At 37.6% G+C, this 23,743-nt stretch overlaps 1 protein-coding gene across 13 annotated transcripts in view; it reads left to right on the top strand.

The window, feature by feature from the left end:
• The first annotated feature begins 276 nt into the window (after window positions 1-276).
• Window positions 277-23,743, top strand: part of mef2d (myocyte enhancer factor 2d) — a 33,316-nt gene continuing 9,849 nt past the window's right edge. For 4 of the 13 annotated variants that reach the window (XM_042772654.1, XM_042772653.1, XM_042772652.1 and 1 more), the window contains exons 1-9: window positions 277-514; window positions 3,788-3,991; window positions 11,054-11,191; window positions 14,213-14,420; window positions 15,887-15,943; window positions 19,293-19,471; window positions 20,497-20,526; window positions 22,230-22,353; window positions 22,694-22,907. In XM_042772654.1, the coding sequence (XP_042628588.1) occupies window positions 461-514; window positions 3,788-3,991; window positions 11,054-11,191; window positions 14,213-14,420; window positions 15,887-15,943; window positions 19,293-19,471; window positions 20,497-20,526; window positions 22,230-22,353; window positions 22,694-22,907 (1,208 nt within the window). In that variant the 5' untranslated portion in view covers window positions 277-460. Of the gene's footprint in view, window positions 515-3,787; window positions 3,992-11,053; window positions 11,192-11,286; window positions 11,425-14,212; window positions 14,421-15,886; window positions 15,944-19,292; window positions 19,472-20,496; window positions 20,527-22,229; window positions 22,354-22,693; window positions 22,908-23,743 lie in introns of all 13 variants that reach the window. The other 9 variants (XM_042772656.1, XM_042772649.1, XM_042772655.1 and 6 more) reach the window with 6 other exon arrangements.

Here is a 23,743-nt window from a genome sequence, read left to right as displayed (position 1 = left end):
CGTTTCACCAGTTTTGTTTTTAAGTTCCGTCTCTCTTTTCTTTCACAGAATTCATCACAAGACCATCATCATCTTCATCACCAGATTTTTTCCAGGGGGGTTTGGATATCAGAAAAGACACCTGTCGGATGACATGCACCCTGAGCAGACCATGATCTGAAGGCCCTACCAGGAGGCCACATACTTTCTTTCTTTCTTTCCTTCTTTTTTTTTTTTTATTGGTGGAGGACGGGTGAGGGGTGATGTCTGCTGTATGTGGTGTAATGAGGGGGGGGGGGGGGGAGAGAGAGAGAGAGAGAGAGAGAGAAAGAGACTCTCTCTCACACACATCTTCATACACAGAGGCGACTAGTCGCTGTTTGTGCTCCTGGAACTGCCTCAAGAAATTTTGACCTCTGACCTCTGACCTCACCACACTCCCATCCTTGCCCCCACCCCTGCTCGGCCAATCACAGCAGCCATGGGGAGGAAAAAGATCCAGATTCAGCGAATTACAGACGAGCGTAACAGACAGGTGAGTGCAAAGCCTGACTGTCTTCAGCATCAGTGTTTTTAGTTGAACACATGAGAATTCTTTTAGTTGAACATATGAGAATTCTTTTCAGTTTTGAATATGTAAGTGAAATTTTTTTTAATTTTGTCAGGTTTCTCTGGAATATACAGAGGATTTGAACTGAAATCATTCTTATTTGGTCTGACTCTTGTGAGTTGCCTTAAGTTGCATCTGTAATTTAGGCATCTTGTACAGGGCAAACAGCATGAGGCCAAATCAAATCTTACTCCTCCAGTGCAAGGTTTCTGTTGATTTATAGTTGAGGTGTGGAATTTTTTTTTTTATCTTTAAGTACTTTTTCCTATCCCAGTTTCTTTTCTTCCCTTAGGGTGCAAACACTTTGAAAGCATTGCTGTTTGTTTGAGTGGTGCAGTTTTTACATTTCTGGCTCAACTGATGCAGCAGGGTTTTGTACAGTTTTCATTACTTTTTACATATAACTGTTACTTTTAGTTTCTTTGAGCTTTTGTATTAGTTTTATTCAGAAATGTGCAATAAATTGGCAACATTGGTTATTGCCTGATTTAAAAAAAAAAAATGAATGTGTTTCGGACTATACTAGATACATAATTATAATGCAATTAATTTTTAGAAAATCAGATATCTATTTTTTTATACAGTACATTCTAATTTTTTGATACCTACATTCAATTCTAACTGATTTTAATCTTTATTTTGAATTTATTACAAAAAAATGTTAAATGTCATAGCGGCCAATGATATCAGTTTTCAGTCATAACATGAAAATATTTATCATCTTATCTGCTAAATTTTTATTGTTGTGCATCACTATTTTGTTTTATTCTATGAGTACATTTAATTTTAAGTTGTAGTATTTTAGGGCTGCCATAGGTAATGCGTTACCTTATATAATTTAAATATGAATAACTGCATCAAATTTCTCAGGGCTGTCTAGTGTCATCCTTTGGCATTACAAGGTTTTATTTTTATTTTATTTTTTTTCAATCTTCATTAGAAACTGTGTCCTAGGCTAGTAGATATACATCAAGAATAGCCAACAAGGGTGCAAATGAAAGAAACAGTAAACAGAGATTGAATTAATTAACCATTTTTTTTAAATTACAAGCATAAGTATAAATGAGTATAATTTAGTATAAATAAAAAGATCAAACAGATATAGAATTTTTTTAAATCAAGCACAGAAACAAACAAATTATATAAATATACAGATTAATATAAATTTTTTTTTTAGTTAGTTTTTTTTTGGAATTTTTTATCAATGCTATATGTTTGACTTGTTTAGATTAATACATAAGAAGAAGTGTTCATTTTTGCTATTTTGTTATATTCACCTTCATTTCTGTTCTCTCAGCTCCCCATATTCCACTCGTGTAAACCTGTCATATAAAACCCGTTAAATCACGAACTTTATAACAGTATCCTATTGAAAGCTTTTAAAGTAATTATGGTGTTTAGTTTAGAGTTAGAAATTCCACTCACTAGTGTTGTAATCTCTTAGAAAGGTGGCTGTGAATGTATGGGAAATGTTTTTCTGGTCACAGTTGTGCTGATAGGTGTAGTCACTCTGAACGGGGCAGGTGTGCATACTCAACCTTAGCCTGCTTCGCTGTGTCAGCGCTCTCTGTCTCCCTCAGGTGTGCCTGACTAATCATATTTGTAAAAAAGTTACAAAAAAAGTTGTGTAGTTTGTCTGACCCAGATTAAGCCTCAATTTGTACTAAATATCACTTTTAATTGAGATTTCTTCTGGAAAACTATTCTGCTCTGTACATATTGTCCTTCCGACCTTCCTGTGGTGTAACAGGTATTTGGGCTATTAAAGAATTAAAGAGTATGAGAAGAGGACATGGACTACAGTCTTTGCTGCAATAAAATGTGCATTCTAATTACCAAACTCCAGCATTGAGGCAAGTACAGAAGAGAGGTGTAGGAGAACAGAGGCATCCGGAACTGACAGACAGCAGCAGGTGAGAGAGCGAGCTTGAGTCCGCGTGTGCGGTAAAGGTCAGTGGGTAAGCATTCGGCCCTGAGGTTAATTGGATCGAGAGAGAAGTGGAAAGAAGTCAGGTCGCTGCTTCTCGACATTCTTCACAATGATAAAGTTGTATTCTCCTGTTGCCATTGGTTACCTGTGATTTCTATTTTTGATGGCAATTATGTTGCTGTTGTTTATCCTGGTGCTGGCATGGAGAGAAGGAACATCAGCTCCTTGATTGTTGAAGTGGAGGAGATTCTTTCACTTAATGGAAAAGGGCTTTTATTTGCAGAGATGCAATCACTGTCTGCTAACACTGTGGAGCTCTTAAGGTTAAGGAGTCCTGGGTTTGAGCAGAAAAACTTTGTTTCTTGAGGTGGCACTTTTGATAGAAGTGAGCAAGGTAGTGGTAGAAAGCTGGTCAAATCTGAGAGAGAAGAATCGGTGGCTAAATCCTAGTCAACCTCTGTGCACTGCAAAAATTCCCATAGGAGTATCACGAAACATTTAAAAAATCCTGTCACTATTTTTTTAAACCTCATGTGGTTCCAAACCTTTATGACTTTCTTTTCTTCTGTTGAATTACAAAAGAAGAAACAATGTAGTTGGTTCATCTTCACCTTTCTATGACAATGAATGGGCACTGGAGCTTTCACACTTTGAAAATAACACAAAAGCACCATAGTGCAAATTGTGACTTTGTCTTCCAAAGTTATCTGCCATCCTTAAAATAAGACAAATTTACCTGAGAAGCAAAATTGCATTAGATATAGTTCTCATCTCTTCACTCATCCTTGTCTAACCTTGTCTTACTCTTTTTCTTAATGTTTAACAAAATATTTCTTCTTTTTTAATGGCATTTTTAACGGCAATTTAATGGCCAAATTTGAATGTGTATCTTCCCAGACAGTGAAAATGTTAACTGTTAAGTGAACTCTAAATGGCTCAGCACATGTCAAGATTGTCTTAAATATCAGTATAACCCTTTAAATAACATATATCTTATCATATTACTTTCAGATAGCATGTTTATGATATAATAATGGTGCTTTTGCATCCTTATTGAATCTTGAAAGTCCCAGTCCTCATTTCTGATTTTATTTAAATTGAAAATCAAAATCGATTCTTCAGAATATCTTCTTTTGAGTTTCATGGAGGACTATAACTTTAGTATCTTCATTCTTGTTTCACTGCAAATAAAAGATTCAGTTCTCATCTTTTATCTCAATCATCATGTTTTTCTCCCTCTCTAACCTCATCTTTCTCTCTATCTACAGGTGACCTTCACCAAACGGAAGTTTGGTCTGATGAAGAAAGCCTACGAGCTCAGTGTGTTGTGTGACTGTGAGATTGCCCTCATTATTTTCAATCACTCAAACAAGCTCTTCCAGTATGCCAGCACCGACATGGACAAAGTGCTCCTCAAATACACCGAGTACAATGAGCCGCACGAAAGCAGGACCAACGCAGACATCATTGAGGTAACACAGACATACAAGCTCACCGTGAATCCTTCCAATTTCAGGTTGCAGGAAATTGTTTTGTTTGTTTGTTGGGCTCATTTATCCTTTATTTGTTTGCTCCTTCTCTTTACTCCTTACTTCCTGTCTTTGGTGAACCGTGTTAATTCGGTTGCAGTAGTTCAGTCAATATCCCTATTTGGTCGGGACTAGTTTTCCCTGAGGATGCCAGGTAAATTTGTGTGTTTTTCCTCATAAAAACCTTGTTAAAACCGCAGAGCAAATTACCTACTGTTTTCCCCCTAACACACAAGTCCTCTGAGAATGATCCCGTCCAAATAGGAATGTCTGTAATTGCAATGACTTGTTTTCATGATGCTTCTCCTCATTTATTTTGACCTTTATCGAATACCGTAACTAAAGCTAAATTCGTTGTTTCATTACATAGTGAACCTTCATTTAGAGTGACTAAAGCTAAATTCGTTGTTTCATTACATAGTGAACCTTCATTATGGATTTAGACCATGCTATTACCATGCTAATTTGACTTAATTTATTTTTCATTAACTATAGAAACAATGCAATGTTAGACTTGTTTAGATTAAATGCTAATTTGACTTAATTTATATATTGCTTTATTTACAGGCTGTTATTTACATAGTACTCCAAGGTACTCCTAAGTAAGGATTAGTAGTAAATCTCCATCACCTGCTTTCAGATGGAGCAGCATTTAATACACAGAGCTGTAGATTACTGACAATCTACACAATACATCACGTTCATTATCGCAGGTGGTTCAAACTGCGATAATGAACACGATATTGCCTAATTGTCAATGAAGTAAGGCTCTGTGTAGTAAATGCCGCTCCATCTGAAAGCAGGTGATGGATATTTACTACTAATCATGGAACCGGCTTTACTGTCGAGATGCGCATGACAATCGCATGCGATTAATTGCACAGCCCTACTTCTAAGAATATAATGGTATTACCATGTTGTCCAAAATACCTTGGTTATACAATAGTGTAAATCCACAACATTGCACGTTCTTCCAAAAATGCCAAGGCTTTTGCATAGCTAAACACTCATCCATAGGGTGGCCAAACACATGTGAGAGAAAGAGTGTGTGTGCTCGTCTAGAGAGCATGAAGGGTTGTTCAGAGGCTCGTGTATCTCTATACACTGCTGGCTAACTGCCTGGACGATGGTGGGACAGGAGAGGTAGGGACAGCTGCACCCTCTACCACCTCCTGCCTTTGGCCAGAGAGGAGAAAGTGGCTTACACACAAACACACACACGGTGCCCATCCGGTGTCTGTCCCGTCCAACACAAGATGGCGACTGTATGTGTGTGGCATGTTGTTCTGGGGCGGGGGATTTTATGTGTGTGGCATGTTGTTCTGGGGCGGCTCACTGGAGATATATAGCTTAAACACAATAAGAATTTAAAGGATAGTTCACTAAAAAATGAAAATTCTGTCATTTACTCTCCCTCTGTTTTATTTTTCATCTTCATGCACCTTAATGCAGCTGTTTCCCATAATGAGTAGCTCAGTGCAATTTATGAATTGGACCAAGCGGTACATTGAAAAGAACAGCTCAAACGAGTGATTCACATGCAAATTGACCAGGTTTGGTTCTTAAAGTTCAGCTCACTGACTCAATGATTTAGATATTTTGGTCCTCGAGTTAACAGCTCACTGGAAAATAAGATTATTAGTGAACAAAAACTTATAGAACTATCATATAACCTCACTGGAAGAGTTAAAGAGTGTCTCAGATAGGATAGTTTGAATGCTGCTTGAATTAAAAAGAGAGTTCACCCGAAAATAAAAAATTCTGTCATTATTTACTCACCCTCATAGTATTCCTAACACATATGTTTGTTTTTGTTTTTTTCTTGTCTTGATGCACCTTAATGTAGCTGTTTTCCGTAATGAATCATTCAGTGCAACTTGTGAACCAGATCAAGCTTTTAATCGAAAAGAACCAGCTCAAAAGAATGATTTGTTTCCAAATTTAATAGAACTCACAGATTTGGTTGCTTTGGTTCTCTGGCTTACCAGAGGTAGAGATTACAGTGAATAACAACTTAAATTTGGGTCTTTTACTCAATCAAAGCTATCATGACTTAAGAAGATCAAGGATGTAGTGCACAAGTCATATGAGTCCGATTTGTCGTTGCTATGAACAAATACTATAATATAATAACTATATAATAATATAATAACTGAATGTTGATTGAAACTGCATGATGGTGGGTAAATCATAACAGAATTGTAATTTCTGGGTGAACTGTTACTTTAAAACTTCAAATGTATGTGTGTGTACAGAAGAAAGTAAAGCATTTGTTTCAAGATTTATTTTTCAAGATTAAATGGTAATTCTGTGCAGTTTAAAATGCAGTCATCAGAGGGTGAATACTTCTGTAGAGTGTGTGATGTTGAGAAACTGATGACTTTTTTGCAGAAGCCCCCAGTGGTACAGGTGCATGTTTCCTGTTGGGTGCAGCTGCAGAAGTTAAGAGAGAGAGTATATGTGTGTGTGTGTGTGTGTGTGTGTGTGTGTGTGTGTGTGTGTGTGTGTGTGTGTGTGCATGCACTGTGGTGAGGGCGTTAGGCCGCTGTGGGCCACATCAGCTCAAGCCTGACTGGGCTGCTTTGTGTGTGTAAAGGCTGAAGGCTGTCTCATGCAATATTGAGAGGCAGAGTGACAGTAGAGGCAGAACTGGCGCTGAGTTCCTCAATGTTTGGCCTGATGTTTTTTGGGGCAGTACCATTCAGAAGGCCCTTCCTGTGGCTCATGCCTAATTAAAAACACATCTTCTCTGCTTTACCTGGTTATTTGACTTTAAGCGACCAAAAAGAGAGAGACATGCAGGCAAACAGAGACCGTTCAATGAAGTGAGGGAGATTTGCTGTTTATAAATGATGAAGTGGCTTACATTTGCCCAGAGAAAAACCCTCATTCACTTTACAGCTCACTGTACACACACACACACACACACATTCAGGCAGGCATGCTTTCACACTGATGCATGGCTGAACAGATGCATATGTACTCACACAGCCTCTCTTCTTCTCTCTTGCTACATCTCTCTCTCTTTGCTCTCAACTCCTTGCTTGCCTCGTGTTACACGTGCCTTGTGTGTGTGCGTGTGTGCGTGTGTGTGTGTGTGTGTGTGTGTGTGTGTGTGTGTGTGTGTGTGTGTGTGTGTGTGTGTGTGTGTGTGTGAATGTATGGGGGCTGCCTGCTTTTTCTGCCAGAGCTTGTTAATCTGCTTGACTGCAGATCCCAATCAAGAGAGAGATAGAGAGAGGGAGAAAGAGACAGAGAGATGAAGAGTGGGTGTTTAAGGATGAAGATCCTGTAGATATCAGTTGGGATTGAAAGGAGGTGGTAAGAAGGCTTTGCCCTTTTTCAAAGGCAGGTCAGATGAAGAGGCCGTGGGGACTTAAAAGCAACATGAAATATATATATTTTAAATTTTCTTAATAAATGGTTGGTGTAATTAATCTATCCTCAGCTTTCTAATAAAAAATATGATAATCTTACATCAAAATCTAATAACTTTCTCAGCTTCTGAAATAATGTTTATTTTTCTGACATAACCAAGGTCATGTGGGCGAAGAAAATAATAGTATTAATATCTTCATAATCCATTTTTCACAATTCAAATTAAATTCCACTAGATAAAATCAAGTGCCGCCTTCCTGAATATTCTGTTTTTCTTGGAAATACATCACACTGGGGACACTTAAAGGGACGGTTTACTCAAAAATGAAAAATCTGTCATCATTTATTCTCCCTTTTGTTGTTTTAAACCTATATGACATTTTTTGCAACAAAAATCTTTTTGTGTTCATGCCATGTCATTGCTTTTCAAAACACTGACAGTGATCATGTGTATCAACCTCAAATAAAGCCCTATCAAAGTAGCTGGTTGTAAGTCTTGTTTTCTAAGACAAGCTTCAAATTAAGATTCAAACAGGTCAGGCGGCATCATTTATTGGGTTTTATAGGGCCTGATATGCATGTATGCAATGTTGATTGCCACATTGAGCTGGAAAGTTGTTAAAGTGTTAAAAACATTGGCTAGTTTTGTCACAACAATACCAATACCAATGAAATTTCACAATTCTCAAAGTTAAGCTTGAGACCATAGCAAAAATTAATATGCTATGGTTGATATTATTATTATTATAAATATTAACAAATTAAATGTAGAAAATGAAATATAGCCTTTGACATTTGTCAATTAAGTAAGTTAAATTAAAAAGTTTTAATTAATTAAAGTTTTAAAATGAAGTTTTATTAAAACAAATAGTGATAAAGAACAAATAAATAAAGTAAGCACAGTAAGTGGTTTTCTCTTCTTATTATCAGCATTACTGTTTAATTATTATAAATTAAATAATAGACAGTGGCAAAAAACCTGCTGTGTTTACACTGATGCCATGCAAAGCTGGCTTTTTGACCAGGAAGTGCACATTTATGAGCGTTCAGGAGTAACCACCTGTCACCAGACAGCTTTTAGGTACACCACTGATTTGTCTATAGTACCAATGCTACAGAAGGAATTGAATTGAATTTGAGTATCTGCTTGACACCGAAGTCGGCACCACCAGCACTTTTGACATGCCTGACAGCAGCAGTTCCTTTCAAGTGTGACCGCTAGTGTTAGATTGTCGAAATGAAATGACTGTGAACTCTTAACCTCTGTCTGTAAGAGATGAGAAATCTGTGTGTGCTGGACACTGGCTAAGCCCTCTTCGATATCGAGATGATGTACTTCAGCTTATTCTCTCAGATCCGCCTCCACAGTGGGCTGAGCCGTGGGCTATCAGCCCAGATCAGCTGCTAAAATGATTCCATTAGCCTCATGCACGAGTTATAGTCAGACTCGCCTGATAATGGCAGACACGCTGCCTTTAAAGGAGGAATTGAGATGGAAGGATGAAGAGGAGGAGGTGTGGAGGGTTCGGAGGGGCCGCTAATCTGTCAGATGGGTGTATCTGGACGCTGTCGTCTGTGTAAGCTGGCAGGCTGTGGCGAAGCCGAGGCTTTAAGCGTGTTCTCAAGGGATGGCCGGGGGGTTGCAGCCTTCTCTGCTTTACACACTGCAAATGGAAGGTGACATCACATTCTGCCTGCGTTAGACATCAGCACACACTTGAGAAATGGAGTTATGTGTATGTTTTAAGACCATGAACCACCCTCATTTTCAGATCAATGTCTTTTTCAATTACAGATTCTTAAACTTAAACTTTGGCCCCTCTCAAATCTTTGCTAACATCCCACATAGAAAGTGGGAGTTTGAAAAGAGGATATGGGATGGAGGGAATAGAGGACAGAAATGAGTCAGCTCAGTAAGTTGTGGAAGAATGAGAACATACTGGATTAGAAAAGAGACTCAAAGTAAAAAAAAAAAAAACTTCCAGAAACATTAGAAGAATGAAAGTGAAGGTCGAGGGGTAACAGATGAAATAATGTAAAGACAAGAAGGGGAAGCTAGAGAGAGGGACCGTACAGGGGGAGGGAAGGAAGGCGGTTGCAGGGGGAGGGGCGCTACTGAACGAGGTTAGCCAGTCAGAGGCAGTGGAGCTCTGCAGGGGAATCTTCCCTTGGCAACACAAACACGCACCCGCCCCATAAAGGAGGGACAGGTGAACAGATGGAGCCAACTCAGAGACAGGCTGATCAGCTGACCCACTGTGTGTGTGTGTGTGTGTGTGTGTGTGTGTGTGTGTGTGTGTGTGTCTGTGTGTGTGTGTGTGTGTGTGTGTGTGTGTGTGCGTGTGTGCGTGTGTGTGTGTGTGTGTGTGTGTGTGTGTGTGTGTGTGTGTGTGTGTGTGTGTTCGAGAGAGAGAGAGTGTTATGTTTGAACGATCGAGCTAGTTCAAATGTTGGATTTTTTTTTTCGTCATCATTCATCAGATCTATAAATTGGTAGCAGTGCTTGCTAAGGCTAATTGCTAATGCTCATTCTTTGGGTTAGGAATGTCAACAGCCCCTATTTTTTTATATTTCATTTCAATGCTTGATTTGTGACTTCAAAACGCCTCCAATTGTACAGCGTTTTGTGGAGAGGTGCGTTTCTTATATTTCAAAGTGATTGACACCTTAGCAACTGCATAGCAACAGCTTGACAACACCTTAGGCTTCACCACTTTTATTTAAGTTCATTTACTAATGTAATATAATGTAATGTAATATAATATAAAACTACAGTTCAAAAGTTTGGGATAAGTGAGATTCTTTTAAATCAATTAAAAGTGACAGTAAAGATATTTATGATGTTACAAAAGGTTTCAAATAAAGGCTGTTATTTTTCTATTATTCATGGAAAAAATCTTGAGAACCAAATCATATTACAATGATTTCTAAAATATCATGTGACAGTGAAGACTGGAGTAATGGCTGCTGAAAAACCAGCTTAGCCATCATAGGAATTAGTTGCATTTAAAAAATATTAAATTGAAAACAATTTTTTAAAATTGTAATGATTTTTTTACAATGACTCTTTTAGTGTATCTTATCTTAAGAGACTTATATAAAATCTTACTGACCCCAAACTTTAGAATGGTAGTGTATATGAAAAAAAAAATCTGGGTTACATTTTTATGCTGTATTTTCTTTGCACACTTTTTATGTCACTATGTCCTCTGTGAAAAGGAAGAAAGCAGTCCTGAAAACTGTTTTCCATTCAGCCTCGATACCCTCATCAAAGCTACTTAGAGAAAATCTTGTTTGGAAAATCTTCTCAAAAAAGTCTCAAACTGTTTTCAGGCTGAAACCGATAAACTGAGTTTCTCTCATTTTCAGCCTCGTATAACTTATTTTCAGCCCACGGTTTTCTATGGGCTGTGCATTTTCAGCATTTTCCAAGTCATGGTGTAAAATCGAATTTAGCCTCTTCACTTCTTCATGAAACAATCTGCTGATGTACAGTGTTTTTGGTTTATGTGTCACACATTACTCTGTAGGTTTAATAAATCAGTGCTGTTTCTTTCTGATTGGCATTTGTGTTTCTAAATGTGAAATATGCTCCTATCCCTTTCTTCTCCCATTCCAAATGCTTTGACGTTGAGAAAGAAAGGCTTTAATGGGTGCAACAGTCCAGAGCCAGATGGGGATGATTCAATCGACCAAAGTCCGTTACAAGAGGACAAATTCAACAAGAATTCCGAAGAGCTGGACATCCTCTTCAAACGCTACGGAGTGAGTATTCCTCTTTACCTTGTTGTTCTAACCTCCCTCCTTCTCTTTCTTCCCCTCTGTCTCTCTCTTCTATCCTCGGTTGGAAATAAATGAAGGCTCTGAACAAGAAAGAGCACCGGGATTCGGAGAGCCCAGACCCCGAGGAGCCGTTCTCCCTCACACCTCGCACAGAGGAGAAGTACAAAAAGATAGACGAGGAGTTTGATAAAATGATGCAGAGCTATAGGCTTTCAGTGAGTACTCGTGTGAAGAGGCCTGCTTTTGGCCCGGCAACCAACTCACACAGCCTGCTGTCGGCCCGGCGACCAACTCACAGAGCACCTAGCAACCATCTCTCACCCCATTCCCCTCCCACCACCCCTCAATCCCCTCTGAATGTGTGTGCTTGGGCCAGGAGAGGGCAGTCGGGGACGATAGGGCGAGTGTGTGCCGCATTCCTTTGATCCTCACAATCCACGTTTTCAAATGCGGCTGTGATTTATAGCTGGCTTGATTCTGCGTTCTGTTGTTTCTTATGTTCTGCGTTGACTGATGCTTGTATCGTGTTTGCCAGGAATAGACTTCTGACTCATTTAGGTGCCGATTCAGGCGTTGGTGAAGATAATTTTCATTAAGGCACTGTCAAGAATGCTTTATGCATGAGCCCTGCATGAGGAATCTCCTCTCAGAAGGTACAGAAATAAGAAAGTGCTGCTCGCTTTCTCAATGTATCGTGGGCCCAAGTTTGATATCATTTACATTATGAACGTGACTCAACATGATGTGGGCAGCAGAGACTGATTAGTGTAGTAAGTTGCGTTCTCTTTTCTCTGTAATGCTAATGGGACTGGAAATTAGAAATTGCTTGATAGCTGCATCCAAAAAGCATTTTGTCACCTGACGGAGGGCCAGTTTTCCTCTTTCTCGCCCCACTCCCGTTCTCTGCCCAGTGCTCCGTTCACGGGCCGGAGCCCAAAGAGAGTCATCCAGCACCTCTCTCTTCTCTCCCACATAATCCCAGCATGAGTGCCCGAGGAAGGAAAGCTAAAACCTTAATCCCTCTCACTGGGGACACCCAGCAGCATGTGTACTACAAGCTCTACTTAACAGGCCGGAAAATGATCAGTTTGTAATGAGTTTTTATATATTCACCACTAACTGTCTGACTCAGCTGCCATGGCAGTTTCAGTGGATAAAACTGGATTGTGAAGAAATTTACTTGAGATTTTTTTTTCTTCTTCCTAGAAAAAAAGATTACATCATTTAAATTCGTTTTTTTTTTTTTTTTTCAATTTCAACTTGTGTAAAAAAAAAAAAAACGTAATTTTTCAGTATTGTGCATCAGCACTATACATCAGTGCTATATCAGTGATTATTATTTTTAGATATATTTTTGTATCGGTTGATGTTGGATATACACTACCATTAAAAAGTTTAAAAAAGCCATCACAAGAATAAATTACATTTAAAGATATATTGAAAATTAAATCTATTTATTGACCCTGAAAGATCATTCCTCATGTGCACTGTGATCTGCAGTAAGCTCCAAGCTAAAGAGACTTCATGTGAATATGATTTGCCAACTTGTTTCCCAAACCAATCAGTCTTTCTCACTTCACTGGTCACGGTCTTCCTCAACGTCACACAGTCTTTCTTTCAGTACCAAGTGTTGTTCTTATCACAATTGACTATCGCTTATCTATGTGTCTAGACAAACATAATCTTGAGTCTGTTGTATTTATCTTCAGTTGTTGAAGGCACATCAGAAGTGTAAGACTGCATTTTTTGGCTTAGAAATTGGAGACTAGAAAACTAGATTATTTCTGTCTTGGTGCTCCATATTTTAAAACCAGCTTCTCATCTCACACTAATGATCCTCCCTTCACCCTGCCTGGCCTGCGTGCAGTGCTGGAACTTAGTTACTTCATCCACAGTCTTATCCTATAGCATATGCTACATGGGTTACTCCCTCCAGAACCATAGTATATTCATTTAAAGCAGCTTTGGCATCAGTAGAATCTAATTAGAAGTCATTCAGCTGTCACACTTACACACTTAAAACTTAAAGTTCCTTAATGGCGTCTATATTCCATGAACCTTCAACATCCATGGAACCTTTCCATTGCACAAAAGGTTCTTTATACGAAAAAAAAAAAAATCTTTAGGTTATTAAAATGTTTTTAACATTAAGGTTATATATATGAATTTTAATAAATGTTCACTTTGTGGTTGTTGGGGAGGCTTAAAAATGATGTTTTTTTGTGTGACTGCGAAAACCCCCTTTTGGAAACTTTATTTTAAAGAATGTAGTGACTAATCTGCACACTTCAAACTACATTTTTCTGCTGAAGCTCAGATGGAGAGGCTAGAGGAGAAAGGGAGAAGGACAGAGGAACAGCCAGACTAACTATCAAACTGGGTCCCACTCAGAACACAGAAGGCTTACTGCGGCCCACATTCCAAATTTAGAAGCCCTGGTTTTGCTGAGGATCATGGGAAAATGGGTCTCCATCAGAGCATCTGGACAGTTTGAGTCCACACTGATTGCCGAAGCTGGCTAATTGTGCTTCACAAAGCACGAGAAGGAGGATCGGCTGACTCAGGAGTTGTCACGGCCACATGCCCCTGGTTTGAAACACCTGAGCCTACTGTGCGTGGTGGGTTATTCCCTAGAGCCATATTACCAGTTTAAGGACAACTGTTGCAGACTAAAATTGAGTAAAATCCTGGGCTACGAAACAAGTGTTAAAATAAAACCGTAAACACCGGATGATTCATTGAAATCTAGATGCAAATGAAGTTAAGACTTCCTGTTTCTTTCATTTCCAGCCTGGATAATTAACACTAAAACATCAACAGTTTTTACGTCTTACAAAATTAACTCTGCACCTTGTAGCTTCACGTGCTCTGCTTTGAAGATGTTTGCACAAGTCACTGCATGCTATTAAAACCGGTGTGTGACCATTTGTGCAATGTCTTGATGTACATGCAGGTGGGCGAGTTTAAGCCGATAACATTTCCCTTTCTATCTGTGCTTCTCAGTCCACAGTGCCACCGCCCACTTTCTCCATGCCAGTCACAGTGCCGGTGTCCAGTCAGAGCCCTCTGCCATTCAGCAATCCCAGCAGCCTTGTCACCACTTCCTTCGTCACCTCCACTCTCACAGACCCACGCCTGCTGTCGCCACAGCAACCGCAGCTGCAGAGGAACACAGTGTCTCCAGGCCTGCCACAGAGACCTGCCAGTGCAGGTAAAATCCTGAGCAGATCAATGGTGCTGGGTACCAGTAAGCAAAACAGGAAGGACGAAATAGCAGCTCATGTTGTGTACATGAGTTTATAATGTTGCCCTGTGGGTGCTGGATTACCCAGAGCAACTGTTTCAGAGATATATACCACTGCTTCATGCATAAAAGTGACTGTCAAACCTTCATCTCCTCTGCTCTTGAGTGCTTACATAGTACTGATCTTTCTTATTTTGTTTCTAGCTGATTTTACAGAATTTTTTTTTTTTTGGCATTGGATGATATTGAATATATACTGAAATTGTGATTTGGATTACCTTTGTCATCAATTAATGGCAATTGAATAACACTGTTATCCTAAATCACACGTTTATTTTTTTTTTATTATTTGGCAAAATAGTATAGAATTGGTCACACTTTAAAATTGGTAAATTTACTTCATTATATTAAATTCATTATTAAAATCAAAAGTTGTAATTTATTTATATTATTTAATGGACCTGAGCGAACATGAGCTAACAATGAACAGTTGTTTTTTTTATTAACTAATGGTAAAAAAAAAGATTAAATAATTCTCAAAAAAATGTACCATTGATCATTGATTGTTAATGCATAACCTGTGTTAACTAATGGGAGCTTCTTGTAAAGTGTTACCACAGAATTGTAAAACAAGTAATTTATCAATTATCATTCATAACGTTATAATAATTAGCACCTTTGTTTTGACCAGAATTGTAATATTTATTACAGCATGTAGTCTTACTTCAGCCAATTCCGTTAAGTTTTCATTTCAGTATGCCAGTATCAACTGAGCTGTAGCATCCTTTTTACACCTGGTATAAACATCTTGAGGCATACAATTGTAAACAATCTCATTGTGATTTGATCACTTAAAGCTCCTTTGGAGGTGGTCAGGGACACGTCACATTTGTAGTGTAAACTCTAATGTGTCCTGATGCATCCTTGAAAACTCGGAAGGACTACTGACTCACATAACATGTAATCTCTGCTAGGAAAAGCTTTGAAATAAAACAACTGCTTGATCGAATCATTTAAGAATGGAATAAAAGCTTTATTTCCACAAGGCAGGGAAGGTGGGCAGTGTTATAGGCACAGTTGTCCAACATAAATGAGACGGTGTTTAAAAGTATACATGAACAATTGTATCATAGTATATACAATATATTCACTACCTTTTATGTATGATTTTTTTAAATCCAGAAATAAGACACCCTCCTTTAAAATTCTGTATCCCATCCCCCAAAAGACACGCTCATACCAGGTGTAAACAACAGTCTGTCTTGACTGACTATCTGTGATCAAATCACCCAAGACTAATGTTATTTCCTTTAGTCCAAAAACTTTATTTTTTGTTCCAGTTTTATTTGTTTGGTTTTAGATCTAGATTTAGAATCTGTACTCTAGACTTGAAATTTCAGCCTTCCTGTAAGCTATTTTGTCCTTTTTTCCAGGTGCTCTTCTGGGAGGTGACCTCAACAATTCAAACGGAGCGTGCCCAAGCCCTGTGGGTAAGTCTTTTCTCCTACCAGCCAGACGGCCCCGATAATGCCTCTTCATTTTCACCTGAATAATGCATCAGTCTGTGTCAAACTGCTTGAAATCGAAGGGCACGCTTTAGACCTGCAGAGTGGAATGAGAGTTTTAAATCTCATCCGATAAGATATGATCTGATCTGACTGTGATTATGAGAATGACAGCAGCTCTATGAAGGTTGTCCGAACACAAAAATCTGAAAGCGGGTGATCAGATCAGACATCCACTGTACGCTCACACACCTGTTTGCTCATGACAGCTGAAGCTCACACTGTGCCCTACAAGCATGCACGTAAACACCCTCATGGGACCAAGGGGCACGAGTGATATGAATGTTATGGGTCAGCACAACACATGTCATGTTTCCTACTCCGTCCTTCCATTTTCTTAAATGACCATTCGTTTTTTTCTCTTTCCCTCTCCATTTATGTGCTCTTGCATAACTGTCTTCCTATATTCTTCCCCTCTCAGCTGTTTTTCATATCTCACTCATGACATTCTGTATGCCCAGCTTAAACCAGCACGCTCTATCCCCTCCCCTCCCACTCTGTCACACTCCCTTCTCTCCTCCCAGCCAGTCTTGACAGTCCCTGACAGCTGTAGGTTCTCCTGCCTCTGATCTTCAAAGAGCACATGAGTCTCATGGACATTTTAAGTGGGCATTTAAAATGTGAACATTTAATCAGTGAAGTGGCTGTGGAGTCACTGGAAAAACACCTCCCATGGTTTCTCGGGATTGTGTGTGTATTCTTTGGCACATTCAATGAATGTGCCTTATTTTGGTGTTCCATGTTGTTGTTGTTTTTTTTTTTTTTTTTTTTTTTATGAGAAGAATTAAATTTAAACATAATGTAACCAAGAATTAAATGGTAAAAAATTATTCAACAATGGCATAATTGTGACGTAATCTATTTAATGGATATTAAATTATTAGCCCTGTAAAAAAAAATTATATTTTTAATTATTTATTTTATATAAATTAATTAATTTGACAAAGAATGAATGATTTTTTTCCCATGCTCCTTTTACCAAACTGCATCTGATACTTCATCTGACTCAACTTTGAACAGTATTATCAAAGTTGGGGGGAAAAAATTATAAAACTTTTTAAAATCCTTTTTTTTTTTTTTTTTTTACTGTGGACTAAAGTCTGCCCCATTAGACTAATTTTGCAACCCTTTTACTATATATGTTTGTTAATTTGAAAAGTTTTAACATTTAAAAACAAGTTTTAATAATTTACTGTTTTGTACCCATGGGAAATACTTTTTGTATATGTGGAGTAAAAAAAATGTTTCCCTAAGAAACTTTCTCAGCTCTTACCAAACTGCTTTTCTCTGTCCATTCCGTTGCCCCTCCCTTCCCTCCATTCTCAGCTGTTGCTCTGGGAATGTCAGCATTGACGTCATGTAGCATTCCTACCATTCCCAAGAGAGAGAGGGACAGAGAGCGAGAGAGACATGGACAGAGACAAAAAGAAAAAGGCAGTCAGACCTTTTGAAGTGGAGATTAATAGAAGCCGGGGCTTACAACCAATGCTCACACGTATTTACTCACACAAACAGCACACTCACATATACATGCTCATATCCACTATATCTTCCAGCATACTCTCTGACCCAAGTTCACAGAGCATAAACAAATGTGTTTATACACGTTTCTATCTCGGCCCCCCTCTAAAAACCAGACTGAACTTAAAGCTGTGTTTCCTATGTCAGAAAACAGCTGAGCATGTCTCTTCTCTACTGCCAAGGAATTGCAGTTCCCTTTGCAATCTCTTTCCATTCAGAGCTGCTGACGCGGTTGTTGATCTCTCTCACACACACACACGTCTAGCGGAGCAACATGCAGTTGTTGTTGCCCTGTAACCAGAGCTCAGATAAGATAAAATATCAAACTGCAAATGTCTCTCCAGTCTGAAGCTCTTAAATGATTCATAAACTGAACACCTCTAATTTCAATAGACTTTTTTCATTTATTGTATTAAATTCAGCTTATAGCACAGTTTAGAAGCAGCAGGGGAGACTGGGGCTGGTTGGCAGAGCTTTCACTTTATTCATTATCTTTTGTGTTATAAATATTAAGATGTCCCAGCAAGGTTAAAATGAAATTGTACAATCTTTAGTTTAAAAAAACAAAATGTTTAATGTAATCTTAAAATATTTAAAGAAAAAAGTGGGAATAAATAAAGTTTGTCTTTTGGACAATGTATATAAAACCAACCCAACTCTTGTCATAAATATAATGTATATTATTATTGTTATAAAAATAATAAAACAGGCACAAATTTATAAATTTGGCCAAAAATTACAAAATACGATTTCTTACAAGTCTTGTATTAAAATATAATTGGTTCCCATTTGAATTAACTAACATAGATTGTAATATATATGTGTGTGTATATATAATATATATATATATATATATATATATATATATATAGATATATATTATTTTTAATATTTTTTTATTTTTTTCAGACAGGTTTTAGTCTTGGATTTTGGATATTTCTGTACAGCAGGAGACATCAGTGCTTTGCCATAGCACTAGCAAGTGATGTTCATGTTGTGCTGAGAGAATAGTGTTATTCAGTACCAGAATGTGGGAACACATTGGGAAAATCCCCAGTCTCTCTCTCTCTCTCTCTCTCTCTCTCTCTCTCTCTCTCTCTCTCTCTCTCTCTCTCTCTCGGCCATGCTCTGAAACGCAGATCATAACATACTCTGCCTTCCTCTGCAAACACTGCCCTTGAGTTTGACTATTTATTAGATTAGATCAAGCATTACATGTGCTATAGCGTCATAAACAAAATAGAACAAAAATATTTCAATAACAAAGCTGGGAAGAAAGTCGAGAAACAGGATGAACTGGTGTCAGTTAAATACCCTGATCCCTTCCCTGTGTGTGTCTGCTTGTGCGTGCATTTCCTCCCTGAAAGGAATGCAGTTCTCCAACCTAAAAACCAGTAACAATTAATCCTCCAATTACAACATAATAGAGCTATAATCATAAGAAAAAAAAAAAAAAGAGGATTTGGTTTGCAGCACAAAGAATTAGAAAACACATCTGCCATGGTGAGGGAGACCCTAATAGGATTATTTTCCATGGTGGGTAATTATTGTGTTTTTTCCCATCAATACAAATTATAGAAAACAGAAAATATGATCACGGTCGTGTATCTGAATTTTGTGTTAAAAAATGCAGTGTTTCTTAGGGTTGGTGAGAAAAATCCACCAAGGTTTTTTTTTTTTTTTTTTGTAAATAAACAGCAGCTCTCTGTTGACATCTTGCTGTATTTTCCTGGTTCTCTTTCTGTTTCTGTAGCCAATGGTTACGTCAGTGCCAGGGCCTCCCCAGGACTCCTCTCAGTCTCCAACGGAAACAGCCTGGGGAAAGTAGTCCCGGCTAAATCTCCCCCTCCACCCAGCACTCAGATGGGGAACAGTCGTAAACCGGACCTTCGGGTCATCACCTCCCAGAGCAGCAAGGGTCTCATGCAGCTGGTGAGCACTTCCACATTACTCTACAGGAGCCTCAATGGGTCAAACATCATCAAATCTCAAAGCTGTTCTGTGTTACCTCATGTGAGGGGCTAATGTTAGAGATGGGAACAGGTCTAGGCTCTCAATGTGATGCTACACAGGAATTTCTCACAGGGACTGTGAGAGGGTGAAGTAAAGCTGTCAGATACATTGAGCTGATTCATTCACATCCGTCTGCTCTCAGTATGTATGTGTGTGTGTATGTGTGACCTCATTTACACCTGCTCTTAAGATCCATCCAGATTGCTTCGATCACAGATGGTCAGTGCTAAATACAGGTGTAAACGAGTCTGAAAAATTGTCACCACAACTGGCATTTTGTAGAGCAGAGCTTGTTTCAAGCAGCTTTAAAAGAAAAGGAAAATAAACTAAAATATTATTTGTTTATTAAAATTAAATTAAATTAAAATGTTATTTATTTATTTATTTAAAGTAAATATCAACAACGTGAAGTGCATTGAACATCACATTAAATCAGGGTTTCATGAACTGGGGTTCATGAAGTAACTGCAAAGGGTTCATGAATTGATGAAAAATTAATACTTAATTAAAATTAAAAAATTAATACTTTTTTTAAATAAAAGCAATAAGAAAAACTTTCATGTAAAGAGAAATGTAAGAGAGAAAAAAGGGAAGAATTAGGGAAAATAATAATAAATTAAGAATCTAATCTAATTAGAACTTGATTTTTTTAAATCAGATTATATAAACCACGATCTATGCAGAATTGTGACTGATTTAAACAAATTTTTTAGTAGTGAACAATTAGTTTAAAATTTTAAAAAAGTATATTTGAACTCTGTTACCCGATTTTTTTTTTTTTTTTTTTTTTACTTCTTGCACATACATCAGAATGCAGTATCATACTGATGTAAGTAATATGTGCAGTAATAAAGTCTCTTCAAAATCTGACCAGAAGTGGTGAAAAACAGGGCTTGTGTGTTGGAGTTGTAATCTTTGTTTTCTATTTGTTTCTGGCCTCGCAGACAGATGAAGAGCTGGAGTTGGTGAGTGAGGTGAATACAGCTCAATTCCTTTGACTGTTGTGCTGTGAACGGTTTCACAACATTTGACAAATGTTTGATAAACGGTTAATGGATGTTGTGTATTGAACAATTTTTTTCTTCACCTTTTTTATTCACACCATTATTCACTGATCAAATTTTATTGATTAAAGAGTTTAATTGGTTAAAAATTATTTTTATTTGTTGAAGAATACAGTGTATACAGTGTTTTTCATATATGATCTAATTGGTGGTCAGTGAGTTGGAGTTAAATGCGTGCTGTTTATTCAGTTGCAGGCTGACTGCCTGATTTTTGTGTACGGTTTTAAATGAATGCACACACTCAAGGCGAATTGCACATATGCATGGGTTGATCTCACATGAGTCAGACACACTAGATCAAATGTGGAGCTCAGCAGAGCAGAATACCTCACTCCAGAGATCAATTTGTCTGTCTGTCTGTCTCTCTCCCACCTTCTTGATGTCTTTTCCTCTTATGATTGTGGTCCGATGACACATTAAGTGTAGTGCATGCACATTCGAGTTTGGGGTGGGAAGGGAGGGTGTTTGAACCATCTCAGCCTCTGGATCTGTGAGTGCGTGCATGAGCAGGGCAAACCAATGTCCAGTGACTGCTGAATCATGGGAGTCTTTTTGAATAAAAAATTGGCCTCTTTCTCAGTGCCCTTGTAGAACTAAGAAGACTTTCAAAGCGCCCATGGGGTTTAAATGCAAATGTTTGACACTGGTTTGCCCTGCAGACACACTCAACCCATTTTGTTATTGCGTGTTTGGTAGTGAAGTGTTTAGATTTTTTTCTGCATGATTGAGAGCTCGGCTCAACAATGAGGATTTTTTTTGTGTGTTGAGTCTCTACATTTTCAACAGCCCCACCACAAAGAATGATTTTGTTTATTTTATTTGTTTTATTATTATATTTTTTTTATATATAGTTATTATGTAAATATATTAATTTTATTTTTAGCGACAATATATTATGTTTCCTCATATTATTTTATGTTTTGCTATTATATTCTTCTGAAAAAAAATAATAAAAAAAAAAATAAATATATAGATAATATATATATATATATATATATATATATATATATATATTACGAATTATGATATATTTAATATTTTTATTTTAATTGTTTTATTTTAAAAACTACAAATATTGGCATTGATACTTCCAAGAATATTACAAAATAAAATAATATTAACTAAATAATAATAATAGTCTAAATAATATTACCTTAGTGGCATATTTTAATGAGCAGAATTCACAACAATGTTCAGTACATCATATAAACCAAGAGTACAAATATCAGTTCTGTCACCTGACCCAAAGCGCTTTCATACTTGCCTTCGACCATCCTTATTGTTGAGCCCTTCAGAGTTTCAGGACATTTCTCTCAATGTTTTCACTCAGTTTAGAGTGACAGTTTGAAGCTGTGGAGCTCACATTGTTTGTATGGACTTTGTTAGTTATAATGATTGATTATTATTATTATTATAAGGATTGCATCCAATACTCTAAAATTATCTAAAATGTTTAATCTTCAGAAGTGTCTGAAATTTGAAGATTGCATTCATGCGCATACATATACAAATCTTTCAGAGGTGTTCATGTCCATTCTTTCCTTGCCCGGAAAGTGAGCTCATGTAATTCTCACTCATCTTATTTTATCTCTCTTTTTTTTTCTCTCCCTCTGGCTTTCCAGAACGCTCAGCGGTTAGGCGCCTCTCAAGTGACCCAGCCTCTTACCACACCAGTGGTTTCCGTGGCAACGCCGAGCCTCCTGACTCCATTCTCCATGCCAACCGCCTACAACACAGGTGAGAGTGACGTCACTGCAGGCCTGCACACAAATGAATGAATGTGTTCTGCTGCTTTAGTTTACACTACAAAGAGATGCTTGCAGATATGCCATTTGAATAAAATTAAGGCCATGGCCCATTTATCTCTTTTACTTGCTTTCTTTCATTCTTTTGCACTTAATATTCTGCCATTCCCCATTTCTCACCTCTCTTTCGAGGCTAGTTTTATCAATAGAGTTTATTTTGAACATGAAATGAAAAAAAAAATTATATATATAGAATATAGATGTTATATCATCAGAACTACAGAACTCTGTAAATAAATATGCATAAAATGTTCATCTTTGTTTTCATGCAGAGTACCAGCTAACAAGTGCAGATCTCACAGCCCTCCAGGCCTTTACGCCATCGGGTGCACTGTTGCCAAGCAACATGACCACTTGGCAACAGCAGCAGCAGCCATCTGTATCCCAGCAACCACAGCAGCAGCAATCCGTATCCCAGCAACAGCCTCAGCAGCAGCAGCAACAACAATCCCAGCAGCTAACTCTGGCCTCCCTCAGTAATCTTGTGTACGTCTTATGCCTTTTACAGCCTCTCTGTCTCTTGCTCGCACCTACTCACACATGCACCTGGTTCTTCACTAACCACATGTCCGGAGTGTGAGCCCACATGCACCACATCTACTTCCTGTCTACAGTGTAGAGAAGACTGTTCCGGTGATATACGCCTCTCTAGTCTGAGTGTACCTTTAGCTACATCTAGGTAGATACTATAAAGTTTACAGGGCAACCCTTTACAATAAGGTTATATATTTTAATCAATTTAATGCAGAAGATAACATGAAATAAAAATTAAAATACTGTGCAGAAGTTTGGGATAAAATTTATATTATTTTTTAAATATAACTATTCAGCAATGATGCATTAAATTGATCAAATGTTTGGTAAAAAAAATATATAAATGCTGTTTGACTGAACTTTCTATTCATCCAAAAAAATAAGGTTTCCACAAAAAATATTAAACAGCACTGTTTTCAACATTGATGATAAAAAATGTTTATAGCAGAAAAGGTTTTTTGAGGTTTCTGAAGTATCACAGCTGACATTTTAAGAGATATTAAATAGAAAACTGTTATTTTAAATTGTAATATTTCACAATATTCCTGTTTTACAGTGTTTCTGACTTAATGGAAACAGGTTTGGTGAGAATAAGAGGCATCTTTCAAAAACATCTTATCACCTCCAAACTTTTTGTTTACAGTATTTATTAATTAAATGTAAAATATTCATTTTACATACACTACCGGTCAAAAGTTTTGGATCAGAAAGATTTTTAATGTTTTTTAAAGGACTTTTTAAAGGCTGCAATTATTTGATCAAAAATACAGGAAGAAATTTAATATTGT

Source organism: Cyprinus carpio, chromosome A16, assembly GCF_018340385.1.
Source record: "Cyprinus carpio isolate SPL01 chromosome A16, ASM1834038v1, whole genome shotgun sequence".
Taxonomy (NCBI): domain Eukaryota; kingdom Metazoa; phylum Chordata; class Actinopteri; order Cypriniformes; family Cyprinidae; genus Cyprinus; species Cyprinus carpio.
Note: the sequence above shows the minus strand (reverse complement) of the source record. Positions and strands in the feature narration are given on the sequence as shown.